This window comes from Gopherus evgoodei, chromosome 1 (genome assembly GCF_007399415.2).
Source record: "Gopherus evgoodei ecotype Sinaloan lineage chromosome 1, rGopEvg1_v1.p, whole genome shotgun sequence".
In the NCBI taxonomy this organism is placed as follows: Eukaryota; Metazoa; Chordata; order Testudines; family Testudinidae; genus Gopherus; species Gopherus evgoodei.
Window position 1 is genome coordinate 138915489 of NC_044322.1, and position 23928 is coordinate 138939416.

General features: G+C 43.2%; 1 protein-coding gene and 1 long non-coding RNA gene across 16 annotated transcripts in view; one reads left to right on the forward strand and one right to left on the reverse strand.

Annotated features, from left to right (window-relative positions):
* Positions 1-23928, forward strand: part of REPS2 (RALBP1 associated Eps domain containing 2) — a 162772-nt gene that overhangs the window by 113620 nt on the left and 25224 nt on the right. For 9 of the 14 annotated variants that reach the window (XM_030573837.1, XM_030573892.1, XM_030573846.1 and 6 more), the window contains 2 exons: positions 19004-19065; positions 20518-20598. In XM_030573837.1, coding sequence (XP_030429697.1) covers positions 19004-19065; positions 20518-20598 — 143 coding nt within the window. The remainder of the gene's footprint in view (positions 1-19003; positions 19066-20517; positions 20599-23928) is intronic. The other 5 variants (XM_030573909.1, XM_030573901.1, XM_030573941.1 and 2 more) reach the window with 1 other exon arrangement.
* Positions 18-23687, reverse strand: LOC115656800. Of its 2 annotated transcripts, XR_004001749.1 has the most exons (4): positions 22805-23687; positions 13707-13789; positions 7145-7545; positions 18-2314 (listed from the first exon to the last, which is right to left on the reverse strand). It is a non-coding gene; the product is annotated as an uncharacterized LOC115656800 (long non-coding RNA). The 2 variants fall into 2 exon arrangements; XR_004001748.1 differs by lacking the exon at positions 18-2314 and having other exon boundaries at positions 6663-7545.

Genomic DNA, 23928 nt, shown 5'->3' on the forward strand with positions numbered 1-23928 from the left:
TAAACATTCCTATTGCTTATCACTCAGGTTCTACTGTGATAAGTGCTTCAGAAATACATCTATTCTAAATAGCTAGCTATCCTTAATAAATATTTACATATACAACTGTTAATATTACCAATATATTTCTGCATCAGATGTTGAGAAGATAATCTTATATATATTTTCTTTGTTGTTCACTGAGGCTATGATTCAGGAAAGGATTCCTTTTCGGGAAAGCAGGATGTTCCATGAAAGCCAATGGGATTTAAGCACATCCTTAAGTGTTTTCCCTAAATAGGGAGGCACTTAAGCATATAGTTTCATAGCTAAAATATTGTTGTTAGAAAACATGTATGGTAGCACAACATTAAATAATGTTATTAAACAAAAAATAAAAAGTTCAGTATTGGTGTCAACAAGTAGTAAAATTATACAACACTGTGCATATGATCTAATCTTTTCTTCTTATAAAACTGTTCACTGATGACTAAGCTTTCAAGATAACACAGTTTTCAAACATAATGCAAGCAGTTTTTGCAGTGAAAGAAAGCAGCTGGAACAGCTTTAGTGTCTTGAAGCAGAAGTTTTCCAAAACTGATTGAGCAAGATATCCTTAGGTACAGTTTTCTGCCCAACATCAGTTATATAGGCCATTAGTGTATTTACTCAGGGGAAAATTGGTGCATTTCTGCATAGGTTTGTACATAACAGGATCTTACTTTGGTTCAATAATACCAATATAAGACGTTGGGTTTTTTTAAATCAGATTACTAGCTCCTTGCTTGCCACATTGTCTTTGGTTTAGCAACTGACAACATTAATCCTCACTGTAGGTTCACCATGTATTATTTTTGCTGAATATATAGCCCTTGGCACACAGCATGTTGGTGTACGTGTGCACATTTATATGTATTGTTGAGCTTTATTCACTCCTGGAAACATAATAGCATGTTTCAAGTACAAGCAGAAATGTCACTTAAATACATACATGAATTGGCAACATCGTTAGCTCCTCTTTATGCCCTCACTTAGATAAGAAACTTGCCCATTTTTTCTCCAAGGCTGTACATAATATGGACTTGGAGAAAGGGTGTTCCCGGGGTGACCTGGTGTTCTGTCATGTGGAGTCTTTTGCTTCTTGGATCCGCAGGAGAGGGGAGAACATCATGGAAGGGATATTCTTGCCTTTTGGCTGTTTTTGGACTCTTTTGTAGTGGCCTTCATTTCCCAACCGGCCAGTTTGGGTAAGAGGCTGTGAATGAGAGATTTTCCTGCTTTCTGGTCACTGGTAAAAGGTTTTGCAGGCTAGGTGATGGTGCAGTGAGGAATGTTGGTGGTCCTGTTAATGGTTGCATCCTGAAGCAGGAACAATTCCTGTTTTGGGAAAGGAGTGGGTTTGAAAAATGGGAGAATGTGTCATTCACCAGGATTGACCTCACACTTTCAAAAGTCTCTGACGCTCTGCTGTTTGGGCTCCTGAAACAAGCCACAGGAGGCAAACAGGTGATGGTGTTGGTGAATGTTCTCAGTGGATACAATGTGCTCTCTCTCTTGTGGTTTTTTTATATGTTGTGAGTCTGCCTTCAGATTCTTCCTGTGGACGTGAATTTGGAAATAAAATATTGAGAATAGTATGGGCCAGCAATGGGTGAAGTATTCTTCTGAATTTTGGCAGGCGTCGTGGCTTTAAAAACAGTCTGCATTGGCTACCTGCTGTCTGGCTGCTTACAACATTTTCTGTCTATCAAAGTCATTAAAGAGTTTTCTTCTGGACTGCAGTCTGGGCTAACTTCTGGTTTTTTGGTGATGATCAGAGGCCATGTTATAGCAGTGCAGTTATCTTTGAAATGTAATGCTTTTGTATAATATAGTCTGAAATGCATTTTATTCGCTGTTTAATTTAAGTTCTTCATTACTGTTCTTTAATTAATGCCTGTGTGACACAGGTTATTTGTTTTGGAAAGAAAAGCAGCTTTGGCCAAGTACAACTGTAGTTGCAATAATCAATAAGATTCCTGAGTAGATGGAAGCAGTAGAAAATGTAATTACAGATTAAATGTGTGTTGTATCATCCATCAAAATAGCCCAATAAGTATTTACAAATGAATTTGTGAGTGGCAGCTTTAGTTGCTGAGTTACTTTTGGAACTCAAGTCCCATTGAGAATATTCTTGCAGTCAAGGTACTGTCTGTGGAATGCAGGCACCAGTTCTTGAATAGGTGTGTAAGCAAACAGTCAGTGGACTCGCTTCTTCCAAAACGACTATAGGATGTTGGTTTCAGCCATAGTAGTCAGTAACTCAGGGCCAGCTTTTTTGTTGCTCTACCTCACTCTGTGTAAATTAAATACCATGTTTTTACCAAGAATTTGTCAAGGTTTTTTAACTTTCTTTTTATTTTATTATTTTATCTTAGCCTATGTAGGTGTGAGGGCCAGATCACAACCTACTATTTATTTTATTATTGCTGGGCAAAAAATGGGAAATGTTTTCATGAGAGTGTTTGCCAAAAAATTTCCCCTTATTCCATGAAAATGTTCAAAGTTCAAAAATTCGTGACCAATTCTAATTACTCATAGACTTTAAGGCCAGAAGGGACCATCATGATCGTTTAGCTGACCACCTGCACATCACAAGCCACAGAACCTCTCCCTCTCACTTCTATAATAACCTCTGTATGCGTTATTGACATCCTCCATTACTATTTATTTCTATTGCAGTAGTATCTCGGGGCTCCATCTTGCTAGGCTCTAGGCACACGTGTTGGTGTCTCCTCCAAACAGTGTACAATCTAAGTAAAATAATTCTTATGTGGAGGAGACCCTTTAAGCATGGATCTTCCCTTCCCCACATGGAAAAGAGAATCAGTTGCTTTCTGCAGAGACTTCTGAGGGTCTGGCAATCCAGGAAAAGGAAGGGATGGGTAGTAGCTAGGGCTAGGGCTAGGGCTGGGGAAGTGTGATTGGGGCAAGAGCAGGGATATACCTGGGGTTGCTCATTGTTCTCTTGCGCCAGCATGCCCTTAAGTGTTTCTCATAGAAAACGAATACAATCAGAAAATGTATTTGCCACATGTGCATTTGGGATTTGCCATCATCCTTACTGCGAAACTCTGGGTGCCACCACCAGCTGGGGAAGTTCTTATAGCATGGATCTATCAGATCCATGCTGCAAGGTGGGGGGAGTGTGCCTCCATGTGGGTGGATAAAGGATGAAACTAAATATAAAACAGGCCAAGGCAATAATCACAGAATCGTGGGACTGGAAGGGACCTTTAGAGGACATTTAGTCCAGTCCTCTGCACTCATGACAGGACTAAGTATTATCTAGACCAGTGTTTCCCAAACTTGGGATGCCGCTTGTTTAGGGAAAGCCCCTGGCAGGCAAGACCGGTTTATTTACCTGCCATGTACACAGGTCCAGCCGATCACGGCTCCCATTGGCCGTGGTTCGCTGCTCCAGGCCAGTGGGAGCCACAATCGGCTGGACCTGCGTACGCGGCAGATAAATAAACCAGTCTAGCCCACCAGGGGCTTTCCCTAAACAAGCGGCGTCCCAGATTTGGGAAACACTGGTCTAGACCATCCCTGACAGGTGTTTGTCTAACCTGCTCTTAAAAATATCCAATGATGGCCATTCCACAATTTGCCCGAGCAGTTTATTCCAGTGCTTAACTACCATGACTGTTAGAAAGGTTTTCCAACCTAACGCGCCCTTGCTGCAGATCCCTTTCTGCAGTACTTCATCCTAGGCAGTCATTTCCTGTTTTGTACATGTGAAACTGAATGTTCCTTCCTAAGTGGAGTACTTCGCATTTGTCTGTATTGAATTTCATCCTATTTATTTGAGACCATTTCTCCAGTTTGTCCAGATCATTTTGAATTCTAATCCTATCCTCCAAAGTGCTTGCAACCCCTCCCAATTTGGCATCATCCACAAACTTTATAAGTCTATTCTCTATGCTGTTCTGTATCATTGATGAAGATATTGAACAGAAGTGGACCCAGAACTGACCCCTGTGGGACCCCACTAAATATGTCCTTCCAGCTGGACTGTGAACCACTGATAATTACTCTCTGGGAATGGCTTTCCAACTTGTTTTGCATCCACCTATTTTGCTCCATCTAGACTTGCATGAGAAGGTCATGCAAGATGGTATCAAAAGCCTTACTACAGTCAAGATATACCACATCTACCGCTTCCCCCAACCCACAAGGCTAGTTACCATGTCAAAGAAAGCTATCAGATTGGTTTTACACAATTTGTTCTTGACAAATCCATGCTGACTGTTTCTTACCACCTTATTAACTTCTAGATGTCTGCAAATTGATTTCTTAATTATTTGCTCCATTATCTTTCCGGGTACAGAAGTTAAGCTGATTGTTCTGTAATTCCCCAGGTTGTCCTTATTCTCCTTTTTATAGATTGGCACTGTATTGGCCCTTTTCCAATCCTCTGGAATCTCTCCTGTCTTCCATGACTTTTCAAAGATAGTCACTAATGTCTCAGATATCTCCTCTGTCAGCTCTTTGAGTATTCTAGGATGTATTTCATCATGCCCTGGTGACTTGAAGACATCAAACTTGTCTACCGTATATACTCGTTCATAAGACAAATTTTTTTTAGTGAAAAAGGGAAGCACCAGAGAAGGGGGTCGGCCTATGAACAGGTATAGAGAGGGAGAGGTGAGACACAGTATCTCCCCCCAACAGAGGGGGCAAGGAGAGGCAGCAGAGCCAGAAGGGAAGAGGCAGGGCCAGAGTTTCTCTCCTTCTGGCCATGCTGCTCTCCCCCCAGCCTTCGAAGCAGCTGCAGTTCCAGGGCTGGCAGGCTGCAGCCATGCTGCTCGGCCCTGCCCACCCCAAAGCAAGCTGTGGCCGCGACGCCTGACCCACCGGAGCATGCTGCTGCCATGCCGCCCGGCCCAGCCCGCTGGAACATGCTGTGGCTGCGCCACCAGGTCTGGTCCACCAGAGCAGCTCCAGCCAGGCCAGAGACATCTTCCCCTGGCCCTTCCCAGATAAGGTCGGAAGGGATGGGATGGGAGATGTGGGGGTACCGGGGTAGGGGTGGGGTCATATGGGGGGTGGTCCCAGGGGTTAGTTCCCTGACTCCCAGCTTCTCCTCCCCTCATCTCCCCCCCCCCCCAAATTTCCCCACCAGTTGCTGTCCCGGCCCATCACGGTAAGCAGCTGGCATGCCAGGACACTTTGTTTACTTAGGTTTATCTCCATGCCTGCGGACACTCACGGTAAACAAACCATCTTGGCTCATCAGCGGCTTATCTTGATGGCCTAGGAGCCAGAGTTTGCTGAGCCCTGAATTATAGGGTTGGTTTATGAACAGGTTATAAAAATTTTCCATTTTTACTCATCCATCTTGGGGGGGTCGACTTATAAATGAATCGACTTATGATCGAGTATATGTGGTAAGTCATTTTTAACCTGTTCTTTCCCTATTTTAGCCTCTGATTCTACCTCATTTTCACTGGAGTTCACTATGTTAGACGTCCAATCGCTACTAAACTTTTTGTGAAAACCGAAACAAAGAAGTCATTTAACACTTCTGCCATTTCCACATTTTCTGTTGTTATTTCTCCCCTCTCCCTCTGCCCTCATTGAGTAATGGCCCTACCCTGTCCTTGGTTTTCCTCTTGCTTCTAACGTATTTGCAGAATGTTTTCTTGTTACCCTTTATGTCTCTAGCTACTTTAATCTTGTTTTGTGCCTTGGCCTTTCTAATTTTGTCCCTACATACTTGTGTTGTTTGTTATATTAATCCTTTGTAATTTGACCTAGTTTCCAGTTTTGTAGGACTCTATTTTGATTTTTAGATCATTGAAGATCTCCTAGATAAGCCAGGATGATCTCTTGCCTTATTTCTTATCTTTCCTACACAGTGGGATAGTGAGCTCTTGTGCCATTAATAATGTCTCTTGGAAAAACTGCCAGTTCACTTTTACTGTTTTTCCCCTTGAACTGTTTTTCCCCTTAAACTCACTTCCCAAGGAATCTTACCTTCGAACTCTCTGAGTTTGCTAAAGTCTGCCTTCTTGAAATCCATTTTCTTTATTTTGCTGTTTTCCCTCCTACAATTCCTTAGAATCATTAACTCTATCATTTCATGATCACTTTCACCTAAGCTGCCTTCCACTTTCAAATGCTCAACCATTTCTTCCTGATTTGTCAAAATCAAATCTGGAACAGCCTCTACCCTAGTAGCGTTCTCCACCTTCTGAAATAAAAATTGTCTCCAATACATTCCAAGAACTTGTTGGCTAATCTGTGCCCTGCTATGTTATTTTCCCAGCAGATGTTCCCCATTACCACCAAGTCCTGTGCTTCAGATGATTGTGTTAGTTTATAAAAAGCCCGATCCACCTCTTCTTCCTGGTTAGGTGGTCTGTAGTAGACCCCTACCATGACATCACCCTTGTTTTTTACCCCTTTTATCCTAGCCAGAGACTTTCAGCACGTCTGTCTCCTATTTCCATCTCAGCCTCAGTCCAAGTATATACATGTTTAATAAATAAGGCAACACTTCCTCCCTTTTTTATCCTTCCTGTTCTTCCTGAGCAAGGTGTACCCTTCTATACCAGTATTCCAGTCATGTGTATTATCCCACTATGTGATGCCAACAGTCATAGTTGTGTTTATTAACTAGCATTCCTAGTTCTTCCTGCTTATTCCCCATACTTCTCGCATTAGTATACAGACATCTAAGATACTGATTTGATTCCCTCCTATGTTCCCTTTTGTTTCTCCCTTATCCCTGCTATAACAGCCCATGCTTCCCCCTAGATACTGACCCTTCTCCCAGGTCTCCATATTTTTGACTACCTGTGAGCTTTTGTCTCCTGTCCTCATCTCACTAGATTAGCTAGTCTTTATCCAAACATACTATTCCCCTTCCTTGAAAGGTGGACCCCATCTCTACTTAGCAGTCCTTCTTCCCAGAAGAACATCCCATGGTCAAGGAAGCTGAAGTCCTCCTGGTGACACCATCCTTTCAGCGAGGCATTCACCTCCAGGATGCATCTGTCTCTGTTAAGGCCCCTACCCTTGACTGGAAGCGTCGAAGAGAACACTACCTGTGCTCCCAACTTCCTCACACCGCGGTACACCCAGAGCCCTGTAGTCACTTCGGATCTGCAGAGGGTCATACCTCGCAGTATCATTTTGTGCCCACTTGGAAGAGTAGCATGGGGTAGTAGTCAGAGGGCTGGAAGATTCTCGACAATCCCTCCATAACGTCTCGGATACAGGGCTCTGGCAGGCTGCATAACTCCGGGATGCCATGTCAGGCTGACAGATGGGTGCCTCCATCTCCCTCAGATGAAAGTCACCAACCACCACTACCTTATGTTTCCTCCTGGGAGCGGTGGCTGTGATTCTTCCAGCCTTGGAGGTACATGGCTTCTCCTTCTCCACCTTTGGGGGCGATTCCTCATCGCTCGTTGCCAGGGCAGCATATCGGTTTTCCATCACCATGGTGGGTGGGATGGGAGTAGGGGTGGCACACTGCCAGCTTTCAGAAGTAACCAGCAGCCTCCCTGTAACAGGACACTGGACACATTTTAAAACAGTTTTACAAAATCTGAAACTAGATAATGATTAAAAAACAGGAAAATAGATAATGTTTAGAAAATAGAAAAGAACAATAATTAGAAAATGAGATGGCTTAAAAACTGAAAAAGAAATGACATGAATAAAAATGATAAATGCACTTGAAAAAATATACTAAAATAGTATAAAATGTATTCAAATAAGTTTATGGGCAAGGGATTTAAAAATAAAGCAAATCTAGCAGGCAGTATGCTTTACATCACTTCAGACATTTTCCTTGCTTGCTTGTTTTGCCTTTCCATTTTAGGGCCTGACCCAGCACATATGTAGGTGAGTAACTTTACTCTCGTGAGTGTTTGTAAATTGAGCCCCCTACAGTGTGAACACTTCATGGCTGGCAATATTTTTTCTGCATGCTTGGAAAGTGCTTAATTCATTTTTGGATGCTATTGCAATATATATGAATATGACATAACATTATGTATGATTAACATATAAAATGTGCATGTCTATATTAAGAGCCTGAGTGTCTATAAAGGGGTGTGTGTGCATATCACACACTTGGATGCAATTTGAGGGGTAAGGCCTCATTTTCAGAATCATGCATTATATTTTAGTTTAGGAGAGCCAGGACGATTTTTTTTTCTTACCCTGACAGCATTACGCACTTACTAATATGAAAATCTGTTGTCATGAAAGACACATAAAAGTGAGAAGGAAGACAGCTGCCAAGGAATACAATAAACATCATTCTAAAGTTTCCAGTAATTTTAGTTTGAGGTGCTACTCCTCTTTCATGTTAAAAACCATACTAAATGCTTTATTAATAAAACTGTTTGTGGCACCTCACAACTGAATGCATTATGGCAATTTTATTCAATAAAAATGTCACTGTCATTTCGTTAGAAGTGCACAGCTTGCTGTTCTTATATTTTGAGCTAAAGAATACTAAGTGCCCAGTATAGACTGTAGATAAATAAAATCAGCAGCCACACTCCTCCATGTTAATCAGAGAATGCTGGAAAGTAGAAATGGAGGAGGCCCATTAGACTATGTTGGGCTTGATCCTGCCAGGTATTGAGCACTTTCTGAGAGTGGTGGAGTGCCCCCTCAGCTCCTTCGGGATCATTGAGGGTTCAGGGCAAGATTGAATCCCTGCTGTATGAATGTATATACTTGTGTTACAGTAGCATCCAATTGGCCCCAATCAGAGGTCAGGACCCCATTGTGATAGGCACTCTACATACACACACATGCACAACCAAAAAAGTCCCCTTGGTAATGCAAGTGTAACATGAACGGCCATACTTGGTCAGACTAGTGGTCCATCTAGCCCAGTAGCCTGTCTTCCGACAGTGGTCAGTGCCAGGTGCTTCAGAGAGAATGAACAGATCAGGCAGTCATCAAGTGATGAATCCCCTGTCGTCAACACCCAGCTTCTGGCAATCGGAGGCTAGGGACACCCAGAGCATTGATGGATCTATCCTCTGTGAACTTATCTGGTTCTTTTTTGAACCTGTTATAGTTTTGGCCTTCACAACATCCATTGGGCAAGGAGTTTCACAGTTTGACTGTGTATTGTTTGAAGAACTACTTCCTATTATTTGTTTTAAAACTGCTGCCTATTAATTTAATTGGGTGACTCCTGGTTGTTGTGTTACATGAAGGAGTAAATAACACTTCTTTATTCACTTTCTCCGCACCATTCATGATTTTGTAGACCTGTATCATATCATCCCTTAGTCATCTCTTTCCCAAGCTGAAGAGTCCCAGTCTTTTTTAATCTCTCATACGGATGCTGTTCCATATTCCTAATCATTTTTGTCACCCTTCTCTGTGCCTTTTCCAATTCCAATATATCTGTTTTGAGAAAGGGTGAAGAACTGCACGCAGTATTAAAGGTGTGGGCACGCCATGAATTTATATAATGGCATTATGACATTTTCTGTCTTATTATCTATTCCTTTTTTAATAGTTCTTAACATTCTGTTAGCTTTTATGAGCAGATGTTTTTCAGAGAACTATCCACAATGACTCCAAGATCTCCTTCTTGAGCTGTAACAGCTAATTTAATACCAGTCATTTTGTATAGCTGGGATTATGTTTTCCGGTGAGCATTACTTTGCATTTATCAACATTTGTTGTCTACAGTAGTGCAACCTCTATTCTGATTTTAAATATCACAATGATTTAAAAAAGAAGACACCTCCCCACACACACACTTAGGCATTTCAATATAAATGATATCTAGGATATCTTCTTGCTCAGTTCCATCCTTGTGAATGTAAAAGTTTATGCTGCCTTGATTCCTTGGCACAGTACAAATAAAATTAAAGCAGATTTTATTGTAGAAATAATTTGGGATAATGATTATATTCACCTTTTTCCCTTACTCCCATTTTTCTTAAGATTTTTGTCTTAAGTAATTTTATTTAAATTTGAGAAAGGGAACTGTTATTAATGAAAGCTTTTAAATGATTTATTTTAAATTAGTTATTTCCTCATGTCTTGCTATATCCCCATGTATCTGGAAATGAAGGAGTACTCTGTGACTGACCTTGTGCAGTACTACAAAATGCTTTGAGCCGTGGGGTCCATCAAGAGAAGTGATATTTTTTTCATAGTTATAGTTGTTTAGAATGATGTGCCAAAGTGACATAGGCCTTTACCTAAACATTTTAAAAATAATTAAGTGGGGTTTTAGCAAGCATCTCCTGCTTAGTTTACTGAAAGCTTCACAGTTAGTTTTTTTGCCAGTTTGAAAATACAATGGTTAGTGCCATGCTGCTTTGTCTATATCTGTTAGCTTTGCCATGTGAAGTTTGGGATATCATTCTTACATGAGATATTGGTAGAGACAAGAATCTTTATAATGCCTAAAATTAAACATGGGGCACGATCTCTATTTTCCTCTAGTCTCCCAGAATCTGATAAAACCAGCCTCATCTACGCTACAGCTTCCGCTGTTGCTATGATTGGTGGAGAACAAACGGCTCCAATTTTCCTGGGTTAGATGAGGCTACAGTGGTAGCCACCTCCTCCTCTGGACTCCTTGCCAATTTTCTTACACCAGATAAGTCAAGTAAGAGAGCCGGGATCCAGTGGCCATTTCTACCTCACCACCACCCTGTGGAATGGAGAGAGGAGAGTGCAGCAGTCTTGGGGGCTACTGCACTCTTAAGGTGTGATTGAGCAGCCCGAGGGAAGGATTATTGCTTCTTCGAGTGATGATCCCTATTGCATTCCACTGTGGTTTATGCATGCACACCATGTGCCTGGAGTTGGAAAATTTGAAAGTAATGTCCATTGGTCCACGTATGCGCCCTTACTTGCCGCATGCTTCTGTCCGAAGTGAAAAAAGGATGGGGCAGACCAACCGCGTCTCCAGTTACTTCTCCCCGCCACATACTCTGGGTCGGAACCTTCAGTGTAATTGTCTCTGACGCAGTTTTAATTATTACAATTACAAATAGTTTTATCAGATTTAGCTGTAGTTTTACTAGGTTTATTTCTTTCCTAGTTTTAGTAGTTACTAGTTTTAAAAGTTAGACTAGAGCAGATTTGGAGGATTTTCCCTGTCCCTGCCCCCTGCAGAACTCCAAGCTTCAAACTTTGTGCTTTTTGCCTACAATTCTTCTCCGTCACTAACAAACACCAACTCTGCCTCTACTTCCTGGGAGAAGTTGAAACCATGGCTAGGTGCAGTATTTGCCAGTCCTTCCCTAGCTGTACCCAAGAAGTCTAAGCACTTTGTCTCTGTAGGCATCTCATGGAGGTGGCCATGAGACAACATTAAGACCCAGGCCAGGGAACCCCCCAGGTATATTAGCTTGATTCAGCAAAGAGTGTGCCTCCTGCTGCTATGTCTGACTCTGGTGCTGGTGAAACCACCCCCAAAGGCCCAATGGCAGAGCCTAGTCAGGAGATTAGGAAGGAGTTCCATGCTTATTCCTCCAAGTCCAAGAAACTGGACATTCCCTCCACCAGCTCAGTACAAGGGGACATAGCATGTTCCAAGTGTCACAGGCATGAGACAAAGACCCACAAACAATGGGATACAGTGGTTCCGGGCAGCAAACTGTCGTATTACCATCTCTAGCACCTCACACAACGTGAAACCCTCCTGCACCAGGAAAGACTTCAGCACTGCTACTGGCAACTGGAAAAGAGAGAGTGCCCCTTACACTAGGGAGATGTCTTCACCTTACTGGATCCAGAGTCTCTTCCTCCATTCAGTCCTTCCACTTCCAGAGAACTCATGTCCCTGCCACAGGAAATGCCTATGGTACAGCCTCCTCATATGTGTTATGCACCACTCTATCGGCACCAGTGGTACCACCATTGGAATCAGAGTCCACCTTTTCCTCTTCTGATGAATTGGAACTAGGGGAAGAACTGTCTATACCATACCACTCCTATGCACCATCACATAGACTGACATCCATGGGAGCAACTACCTCCTCACCTTCCCAGAGCCACTGGTGCCCCATGCCATGGGGACTCTTGCAACCCCCTGTTGATTCTGCTTATTGGCCATATTGGGATCCCTGAGCACAGGATCCTCCTTTGCAGCCCACCCAGTCTGCAAGAGTTGCCACCTGTTCCCCCCCCCACCTCCCCTGAGGGATCCATCAGGCATGCCCATGGGTCCGATAGCAGAGGAAGAATTTTATACTCCAATTCTATCATTTCTGCTGGAGCCAAGTAGATTTCCATCCTCATCGCCGGATGAAGCTGTGACTACATCACCCCTTTCCCCACTGGATAACTTCAGACAATTTCAAGATCTTTTACAGGGCATTTTGGGGGGAACTCCACATTCCTCTGGAAGAGATCCAAGACTATCAGCATAAGCTTCTGGACGTTCTCCGTACTCAAGACTGACCAGAATAGCACTACAATCACACTGCTGCCACATGTCCCGCCACCCTTAAAGGAGCAGAGAGACGCTACTGTGTCCTGGCCAAAGGATCAGAATTCCTCTTCTCTCACCCAGCTCCCAAACTCACTGGTATTTCAGGCTGCTGCAGAAATGGCTAAACAACAAACGCCCTCGCGCCACACCTGCATACAAGGAAAGGAAGCATCTGGATCTACTGGGGAGAAAAGTAGTCTTTTCTTCCAGTTTACAATTCAGGACAGCCAATTATTAAGCATTGTTGGCTCAGTATGACTGCTTGAATTATGCTAAATTAGAGGAATTTGCTAAGACTGTGCCCGCTTTCAGACAGTTGGCAAGGAAGGGCAGCTCATAGCCAGAGCTGCCCTGCAATCCACAGTGGATGTGGCTGCTCCTTCCTCCAGGGCCATGGCTACAGTCATTGTGATGTGTAGAGTCTTGGCTTCATGCTTCTGGTTTTTCTAGGGAGGTCCAGAACACAATATAGGACCTCCCTTTTAGTGAATCCCATCTCTTCAACCAGAAGATAGATGAGTCTTTGCATACACTAAAAAACTCTAGGGCTACTCTTCACTCGTTGGACATCTACACTTCTGCCTTGAAATGAAAGTCCCACTGCCCGTCATCCACAGAGAGGTACAGGTCTTCACAGTTTTACCAACATAGGCCCTATGAACCTCCATGCAAGCAACAAAAGATCCAAAGGTCTCATTTCCCTGCTCCCTCCCTCCCCGCAGGCTTCAGTCTCCAACTCAACCCAAACCAAGAGGTATTTCTGTGCGAGCTCTTGATGTGAGCTCGAGAGCTGCCAACCACTGAGCCTAACACTTCATGACCCTTCGACTCCTTTCAGGAGTTATCTAGCACTTTTTTTCACACTCAGAGTGCAATCACAAGGGACAAATGAGTGCTGAATATCATCCACCCTGGAGATATGATCAAGTTTGTAACGCTTCAAGACCCTTTGCCCCATCTCCCTTCGGGGATCACTCTCATGACAGTTTTCTCACCCAAGAGCTGAATGCCTTATTAACAACCTCCCCTTTTGAACCAATGGTGTCTTGATCCATGTCCCTCCTCTCCATGAAGGTTGCCTTTTTTGTTGCTATCACTTCAGTGAGAAGGGTTGGGGAACTCAGAGCTATGATGGTGGACCCGCCATTTACAGTATTCCACAAGGAGAATGTCTTGTTACATCTACACCCAAAATGTTTACCAAAGGTGATCTCCCAGTTTTATATTAATCAATCCATTCACTTACCTGTTTTCTTCCAGAAACTGCATGCGTCTGCAGAAGAATGTAGACTCCAGTCCCTCAGTGTCCGATGAGGTTGGGCCTTTTACCTGCAGAGAACAAAAACAATCAGGAAGTCTCCTAGACTGTTGTGGTAGCAGAGAGAATCAGGACAGGCCATATCCACCCAGAGAATCTCCAAATGGATTTCTGGCTGCATTAAACTCTGCTACCAGCTGTTGAATCTGTCCCACCACAAGGGTATGGCTTCACTCCACTAGAGCTGAAGCAATGATCATGGCATGTGCCTCTCATAGACATATATAGAGCAGCCACATGGAGTTCTCGCTATACATCTGCAACACACTATGCCTTGGTATGGGACTCAGCAGTGCATGCCTCCTTTGGCACAGCGGTTCTCCACATGACCCTTCCATCCCCATTCTTGCACCCTCCTCCAACTTAGGTCCTGCTTGTCTGTCATGCACAATGGAATATAATAGGGACTGTTACTCAAAGAAGAGGAGGAGGTTACTTACCTGTAACTGGAGGGTCTTTGAGATGTGTGGTCCCTATCTGTATTCCACTTCTTGCCCTCCTTCCCCTCTGCTTTGGATCTCTCAGATTCACCATGGCAAAGAAACTGGGGATATGATCAATTCGCCTCACCCTTTGTCGCCTCAGAGGGAAGCACAAGGTGCATGCATGGACCAATGGATGCTACTTTCAAATTCTTCTCTGGGGATACGATGCGCATAGGTAACCCCAGTGGAATACAGCTCGGGATCACATATCTCAAAGAACATCCAGTTACGGTAAGTAACCTCTTTTCCAGTTACTTGACACCATTTTCTATGAAAGAAGCCTGATATTTGTGTTCACCATGGAAAGAACTGTTTGCTCTGCTAGTTTATACTTCTAAAGTACACACAACAATACCATCTTTAACAGACAGACCCCAACACCGACAAACCCTATGTAGACCGATTTCCAAGAAAGGCTGTCCTTCCGGAGTCATCTATAATTACGGGACAGCTGCTGAAATGTGCAAAAATGTATTTGTTTTATAGAATGCTCCCTTTTTTAGGGGAATGATACTTGAAAAGGTCCAAGTCAATATCACCTGTCGTTAATACTCTTTTCATTCCCCTTTGGGAAAAAACAGGGCATAATTATTACAAAAAGTTATTACTTCTTAATAGTCAGCTGACTCCAAATCTTCTCTGGCAATTGTGCTAACATAAGCATGATTTCCTTCTAACAACAGGCCATAGATGTTCTGAAATAGCAGGGATTTTATGAATATTTCATTAATAGCTTAAGTTAGAATTTGTAGGATTTTAAAAAAGAGGAAACTGGGTCAAATTTGCATGGTTAAGTATCTCACTAGCTTAAAATACTAAACTCTCAAATGTGTCATATTTTAAAAGCTGAAATAAGAAGCTCTGTGCTCTACCTGACCTCTTTAGCGTAAAGTAATTTTAATAAGGAAGGTTGTGTGGACCATTCTGGCAGTGTTGTGTGGGTGCCAAGTACAAGTTCTGAGCTTGGGAGCAACTTCAGAACATGCTTTCCCCGTTGGGCAAACTCATTTCCTCTGTATAGAATCTCATCATTTCTCTGGGGATCAAGTATATCACTGGGATAAAGTGATGAGTGTTGGAGATACAGAATGTACACTAGATGCTGTATTCTTTGGAGCAGTGTTGAGGTTAAAGACAGCATAGGCGCCGCCGTCCTCCTTTCCCTGGGGGTGCTCAACCTCTGTTCAGACCCTACCCCCACTCCACCTTTTCCCCTAAGGTCCCACCTCTGCCCCGCCTTTTCCTGCTCAGTTGTGTCCTCTCCCCCAAGTGCACTCCTTCCCCACTCCTCCATCTCCTCCCAGCATCTCCTGCATGCTGCAGAACAGCAGATTGTGGTGGGTGGGAGGTGCTGGGAGGGAGGGGCAGGAGTTGATTGGCAGGGCTGCCGGCAGGTGGGAGACGCTGGCGGGGAGTTGGGGTAGCTGACGGCTGGCGGGTGCTAAGCCCTGGAGCTATTTTTTTTTCTATGGGTGCTCCAGCCCCAAAGCACTCACGAGTCGGTGCCTATGAAAGCCAGCTCTGGCATGAAGAGGAGGTGAGGAGCCTTTTTTGTACAAATGGCTATGAGGGCATGTCAGAGTTAAACAGAAAATTAGTAGGCACAAGAAGTGGGCCAAATTAGTCAGAAAGTTAAAGGAACAACCGAACACAGTATGCAGTACCAACGACCGTTGGCTATGAGTACTGTACTCCATCGCTGTCTAGTCCCATGATTTTGAATTATCTCGCCAGTCCTGCCCCTCATACTGTAATGTCCTCCGTAGCTTTAATTTCTGGCTCCAGAATAATTGTAAGAAATAATCGCAACTGAAAGGACTGACCTATGGTGATTTTACTACCTTGTTATTGAATGGTGCATATCATGATGTTAGTCGAACTAAGAGTTTCCCTAGGCTTCAGAAATTGCTCCTTTCTTTCTTTTGTGGTGTGAGCGATCTGATCTCTCATCATTCAGTGCACAGTATGATCCAGTGGATAGGGCATGGCACTGGGAATCAGATAGCCTGTTTACTTTAGCTGGCTCTGCCACTGATCTGCTGGGTGACCTTGGGCAAGTCACCTCAGCTCAGTCTCAGTGTTTTCCATCTGTAAAATGAAGATAATAACACTTCCTTTCCTTTGCAAAATATCTGTGGAAAGCCATAGATGATTATATTCTTATCATTCTCCTACATCAGGCAATGTAAAATATATTCAGATTTTTCAGTTTAATTCCTAAGCATGACTCCTGCAAGATTTTCCCAAGTAAGTTCATCACTTTGAGCATATACAGTCATCTTGTACATAGAATGTATGTGACTGGCCTAGGGAGCTTTTGTGTCTGAACTAGTTTCCACTTGGAGTAGGGACTATTAGTCTGTACTTGCCAGGCACACTATCAGCACTCAATAAACAGTAATAATCAGGAATCTGGGGTCAGGAAGGGAAGGTTTCTCACCCCTCTGCTACAGCCCAGAGACTAGGTGGGTGGATGAGGTGAATGATGACAGATGAAAACATCACAGCTGTGTAGCAGTTTTTAAAAAATCTAACTGAACATGGGGTGAAAGGTTCTAGTAACTTAATCTTTGCCCGTTTGGATACTTTGTGAATATGGTTAGTCTTTTATACCTTCGGTATATAAGCAACTTCCCTAGGTAGCCTAAATTAGGATTCAGAAGTTCCACATCCCTGTTTGGCACTTCTTTGTTTTTTCCATCTGGTGTGTCACACCCCTCTTTGGAGCTGTAGTTAGCCAGTACAACTGTATTCGATGTTTTACCCATGCATTTTTACACTAACGTCTCTGTGTACTTGGGTCCAGATTTTAAAGTGATTTAGGCATTGCTGCACTCAGCGTTGCAATACCTAACTGATTTAGGAACTTGCATCTCATTTTCAAAAGGGATTTAGGCACTTAGGAGTGTAGATCCCATTGTTGCGACACTGAGTGCAACAACGCCTAAATAACTTTAAAAATCTGGGCCTTAGTGCTTTAGATCTTTTTCTTTTTTATTAAGGAAATGAACAGGTTTGCATTAGGGAAAACATATGGACAATTTTAGATCGAGTGCATTTTAATAAGTTAAATGGTTATGCTGAAACAAAACTTGTAATGGTCTATGTGGTCTTTCAGAATATGGGTAAAACTAAACATAAATGTGTATATATAACCCCTTGTTTAGCATTATTATAGTAAAAGGGCTGTTTTATTGTTGTTTTAGTACTACATTTTAGGCTTTACAAATAAACACAAATCTGAGATAAGCTGACTTGTATTTTTTCAAAGCAAGTATTGGGAAGGCTACGCAGCATAGGGGCCTCTAGGAGGGAAAATTAGTCAAGACTCCCATCAAATTCACTTGATATCTATGAGTTAATCTAGTCCTCCTCATCACAGCTGCCTTTACAAAGCGTCATCTTCCCTGCAGTTCTGCCCTTGGATGGGTTTTATGGATTTAACGAGAGCCAGATTGAGAATTATAATATATGGCCCACATGGTAGTTACCAACTCAGTTCACTGACTCAGAATGAAAGATCACATGATATTGCTTTGTTACGTTACCCAAGGGGCCCAAAATTGACTGTTAAAATATTTTTTCCCTCATAAAAACCCCCAAACAAATCAAAGCTAAAACTGATCTCTGTATGCTTCGTTTAAGCATCCATTCTAATTCCATGGGAGATATTTTCTTCTCTGACTGGGCTTTGTGACTTGTCAGTGTATTTTATCTTGAGCAAACCCTAATCTGTACATTAGTACACTGCATTAGTTTTTTTTTAAAAAAGGCAATAATGTTAATGACAAAGAACAGTGTCTTAAAAATAAGTAGAGTTTCACCCATGCTCTGTACTTTAACTATAGTCAAGTTGTTTTAGCTGCAGACAGCTGACTGTATATATCTTTGTGGCTGACTGAATATATCTTTATTTTTTATTTTAACAGTAAGCTTTTTATAGCATTTAAATCTCTGGTCTTTTTCAAAGGGTATGCTGTAGCAGGAAGAGGTTTCAAACAGTGTTTGCTCAGTTTTGTTTTCAGTAAAGACCTAGTCTGATTTTCATCATTAAAAATGTTGAAAACCGCCTGTTCACTGACAGTCAGCAGAGAAAATAGTCTAGTTCCAAGGTTTTCAAACTGTGGGGCACGCCTCCCTGAGGGGATGGAGGAATGTTCAGGGTGGGGGGTGAGTGGTGATGCCAAGTGTCTCGTACCAGCACCGTGTGGTGAGGCCCAGGTCAGCTCTCCCAGGGCTCCCTCCTGACTTACCTCAGCGGGCCACCCAGCCTATGGGTCAGTGTAAACATCTGCTGCTGCCATACCGATTTCTGTGCCTATCAGCCTCTGCACCCAGCCCTTTTTCCGCCCCCAGACACAGTAACACATGCCTTCCCCACCCTGAAAACCTGGGGGGGAGGGGTAGAGGGACAGATATTGGCCCTGCCCTAGTGGTGCAGCCTGGCTGCAAGGTAGAAGTGGCCCGCTGCTGAGGAAGCCTTGGCTGTGCAATTGGTAAGTGTCTGTGTATTTGAAACTTACAGATGTAGGTAATTTAATTAGAAGTTGGCATCAAGGTCTCTGTTAGGTTTATAAGTAGACTATCAAGCATACTTTTGCATGTATCTATTTTTGCCTGGGTTGGTGGGGTGCATCCAAAAATTGTAACTCAAAGAGGGGGTTCAGCTCAAAAAGTTTGCAAACCGCTGGTCTAGTTTTTAGTTGTATTTGTTAATTTTATTTGTTTCTCTCATTTCAGCTGTGAAGTCAGGTTGGTTACCACCACCACCTGCCCTGCCCCCTAGGCCTTTTGTATCACAGGTATGTACAGAATTTCAGTATGTGGATAATTGGTGTACAGTGGTGGTGGTTATTTTTATACTGTGGTAATAAATACATGCAGGCTTGGATATCTAACCATTCTCATTATAAAGCTAATACTCATCTATAGAATGCTTTACAATGTCAGGCTTTTTGTGTATGGATAACGTTATATTTGTTTGGTCTGTCTATCCTGTATGGCATGATGTCATAATTTTGACTCCTTCCAGCTCGTTGTGGAGCTGGGTATGTCCATTAGAAAATGTTGTAATTTACAAGCCTGATGGTAGTGTTTGCTATCGGGAAGGCACAGGTTTGATTCCCAGCCTATTTCTTGCTTCTCAAGCTGTAAATGCTGTCAAGGCAGCAATGCAGGAAGCAAATGCATATCGCATTATGATATGTTACATATCAGTGTGAAAAGTCATGCTAAAAGGAAATAAATCCCACGTTAGCTACATTATTGAGTGGCATGCTGGCTTTTGGTTCATCAGTGTCACACAACCATTGTGTAAAGCAAATGGATCTAATCATGAGTAGTGGTCCCGAGGAATGTACGATGTGTTCACAAGGAATGATGGATACACAAAGGCCATTTAGCTCAGCAAGACTATCATAGTGATTGCATCTTCACCTCCTTGTTTGCCTCCTCTCTTAATCCTCTTCTATAAAAATGTCGGTCTAGTTGTTTTACTCGTTTCTACCATTGGCTCCAGTTGGCCTTACATGGCAATTTATTTTTTATGTTAATCTTTCAGATGAGATGTAGAACTGAGTCTCTGACCACTTTGGAGCTAACATTCCAACTCCCCGTAAAAAGTGCATTGGCACCTTTGAGTCAACCATCAGCAGTCAGGACTTCAGTTTTAAGTCTCAAATAAAAGTCAGAATCTCCAGCAGAATAGTGCCCCCTAATGGTAGGCTCGGGGCATGTGTTCTCTAAAGGGAAGGTTACCATTTGCTGGGTCACAAACAACAATTCTCTCTCCATCCCCTTCTCCCCTAAATTATCTTTGTAGTTTGCTAAATTCTTCATTTGGAGGATTATATAGATTGCTACCTTAAGCCTTCTTTGATCCAACTACTACCTTAGCTGCACACCTTAGTGCATCCATCAAAGCTTTGCTTTGCCTAACCTCCTGTAAGAAGTGTCTATTCCTTGCACCCCCTTCTACTCTGAATTATTGCTTCCTGCCTCCCTTTTGTCACTGCCATCATCAGCTGTACCCTTTCACTGCATCTCCATCTCCAATGTACCCTTACACACTCAAAAGTCTTACAGTCACTGCTGTCTGGAAAATAAACAAATGAGCAAAACAAAACCCTTTTCTTGAGGATCAAACCAGTGCTACAGGTAATACTTGTGCTAATGGCTTATTTTCTTGGCATGTGATAGATTTTATTCTCTCTGACCATGCAATAGGAGAGACTCCTATGTATTTCCATATCCAGCAGGGTCCTCACCATGTCACAAATACAGAGTCTGTTGCCCAGGCCAAATCCAGCTATGTAGAGTTCAGACTAAAGGAACAGGTATGCTCTGAAATTGTAAACTATAATTCCCTTATAAAGTTCCTAATACTTTCTTCTCTCCCATTACAATATGCTATTCCTTGCAAAATATGTAGTGTTGGAGAAACATATGACACTTTACTTTTAAAAATTATCGGGAATTGGATGGCGTTACAGCAGGGTTTTTAAAAAAAGATATTTCTGCCTTCTCAGAATACTGTTATTTTGACTTCAAACTGAAAAATAATTGTAATAATATTTTAGACCATGTCAGCTGCATCCTTGCTCACATCTTCTGTGCCTAGTCATCAAAATGTGCCTTTAAATGGTCAAGATTGTATGTAGAGGATGGGGTTCCTAATTCAACTTATCTGATCCTTAATTATAGCAAGCACAGCTATAATAAACATATGGATTACATTAGCCAAAGGGGGCCCTTGACTTAAAGAGCATGAATAAATTCAAGCGAAGCCAATCTGTTTTCAAAATAAAGGGAGGATCAGGAAGAACTGAAGTAAAACATTGAAACTGGCGTGGCATACTCAGCTTTTACCTGTTTTAGGACTTATCTTGCTCTTCTTAAATTTCTGTTTCAACTAATTTTCTACAGTGTTATTGAAAATTCTTTTCATTGCCTTAATATTTCAATCTCCATATATAGCTAAGCACTCTGAATGTAGTTGTAATGTACAGTTGTAGCTTGGGAATTAAATGTGTCCCAAGTATTTTAAGGCTGCCCTGCACCACTTGTGCATGCTTATGGTGTAATTATTTTGGTGGTGTTTTGTAAATCAATTGATGGAGTGTAGGAAGAAGGAAACAATTTATTCTGAAGACTGGAGTTTTCCATGGATGACTGGGAGGCAGCTAGGATTGGTTAGGTGTTTAGAGTGTGTGTTCCCTGTAAAGTTAATTGGGTGATTGGCACACACTTTAGCCTAGTCCAGGGTGAGAATCCCCACAGGAAAGCCCCACCCGTGTTACTGCATCCTCGCTCTTTCTCCATTCTCCTATGTGTGTCTGGGGGCATAGCCCACATAGTCCTTTGTGTTGAGACTTTCTAGGATTCTTTCCCAGTCAGTTGGGGGAGAACTTTGACCTTTAGGGGGAATTGTGGGAAGGGTTTGAGGACTATCAGTACTTGAGTGAATTTGCTGGCATTCTCACTGCAAAGTTTGGGAGGGTTCCAACCCAAGCAAAAGTGGAGCTCAGGTTCTAATCCACCCCACAACTGTGTAAACTAGTCTGGGTTTAAAGACTCTCCAGACCTCTCCAGAAGTTTTCCTGTGTAGATGGTAGGGGAGTGTGGGCTAAAGCCTAGTAAGAGCCCAGTTTAACTGTGCAGTTGAGACATACTCATAGAGTGAAATTAAGGGATTCACTGGACTCCAGGTACTGTTGTCTATCAGCAAGTTATGGTAGGATAGAAGTTCAGTCATTATATTTTAATTGGGCAGAAGCTCCTGTGTGAGAGTAATCAATAACAATGTAGAAATGGAGCTTTAACTTTGGTCCTGTACTTTCGTAGTTTTCAGAAATTGTTTCAGCTTTTTTGTTAGACTTCCGTCTTCCTGCCAGTACTTCCTAGGCAGCCAACCTCACTATATTACTGAAACAACACAGTAATTCATAGCACTAAACACTTCTAGTTGTGTCAGAAATCCAACCCACCACATTATTTATTGATTTATAGTTCATCTTAGCTAAATGGTGGATAAGCAGGATTGGGCCATTGGGCAGTTTTAGCATACTTAATAGCTTTGGCCGGATATAGCACAGGTATCCTCAACCCTGGTCCTGCTTTCCAGGCAAAGTACCCTGTTTCCTATTAACTAAAACCCATCATGGCTGGATTAAGGTATAGGGTTGCCAGCTGCCTGGTTTTCGACCAGAAAGTCTGGTCGAAAAGGGAACCTGGCAGTGTCCAGTCAGCAGTGCTGTCCGGACACTAAAAGTCCAGTTACTTGTAGTAACCACCTCTGCCACTGGGAGGCGGGAAGAGCAGCTGCTGCTGCTGGAGCTTGGAGGAGCACTCAGCAACTGTTCCCACAGAGAGAGGTACTGGCGGCTCCCTGGTCTTGCCCCGAGCATTGCTCTCCCTGCCTTGTCCTGCCCCACTCACTCCTCCATCCGCAGAGCATGCCTCTCCCTCCCCCAGCCTGCCCCAGTCACCTCCCACACCTCCGGAGCCTGGCTCTCTCTCCTCCATCTTGTCCCAGTTACTCACCCTCAGCGTCCATCTCTCTCTCTCCAGCGTCTTGCCCAGGCACACTTCCACCCCTAGAACCCTGCTCAGCTGGCAGGGGGAGGGTGATGGAAAAAGCAGCAAGTGACAGTGGGGTGGAAAGAGGAGTGGCGGGGAGGGCCTCGGGGGAAGAGGCGGAGCAGGAGGCAGGGGAAGTTCTGGCACTCAATGTCCTGTTTTCACAGATTAGAAAGTTGACCACCCTACATAGGCACCAGAGGCGTATGCAAAGGACCTCTGCTCCTAGAGTTTTGTGATTACATCTGAATCTCAGTTCTTTTTTTCTTTTTTTTAAAGGAAAGTTGCTAGATTTCATAGTTGTGAAGAAAATTTTGAAATTGTATGGGCTATGCCCCTCAACTGTAACCGATGCAGAGATGTTTTTCTGAATCTGCAGACAGCTTGAAACGACAACTTTGAGTGATGTGCACTGTCCCATGCATCAGAATGGCTTGCGGCTCTGGGTGCCCCCAACAAGGCCAACCCAGCAGAGGACTCTGCATGTAGCAGAAGAATAATGCAGCAGGCCTTGCCCACCAACCAAAACAGACCCTGGTTATTGGGGTAAACATTAGTGGTGGTGGGGTGTGGGGAATTGCTGCCACTCCTGCCTCTTAGGAGGCAGAGGGGCCCATCTTGCTGCTTCTTTGGTGTAGAAAGGATCATCATACCACTGTCGCTGCCTGGGAGGGGAAGGAGGGTTCTGTTATCATCACTTCAACTAGGGAAGGGTGTGGCTGGGCACCAAGCCATGGGGGCAGAGCTCTGGAAGTGTTTGCCAGAGCTGTCGTTAGAGTACTGCATTGCTTTAAGCTGACCTTGTTCCTCAGCCCCTCTCTTGGGCCTAAAGGAGTTGGGAATGTTGTCTTCGGGTGAGCTAATAATGAGGGAAATGGCAGCTGGGTTTGTTCCCCAGAACTATATCACTCGTAGCCCTGTAGATGAATTTGTGGGTGTGCATGCATCCTTGTCATCTATCTATAGAACTTGAGGTTGTGGTTGATTAACCAGGCATTTACTACTCCTTGACTTTCCCTGAGGAACTACTGTAACCCATGTCCTCTGTGATCTTATCTGTTGTCAGTCTGCATTGAGTCCAACCCTCC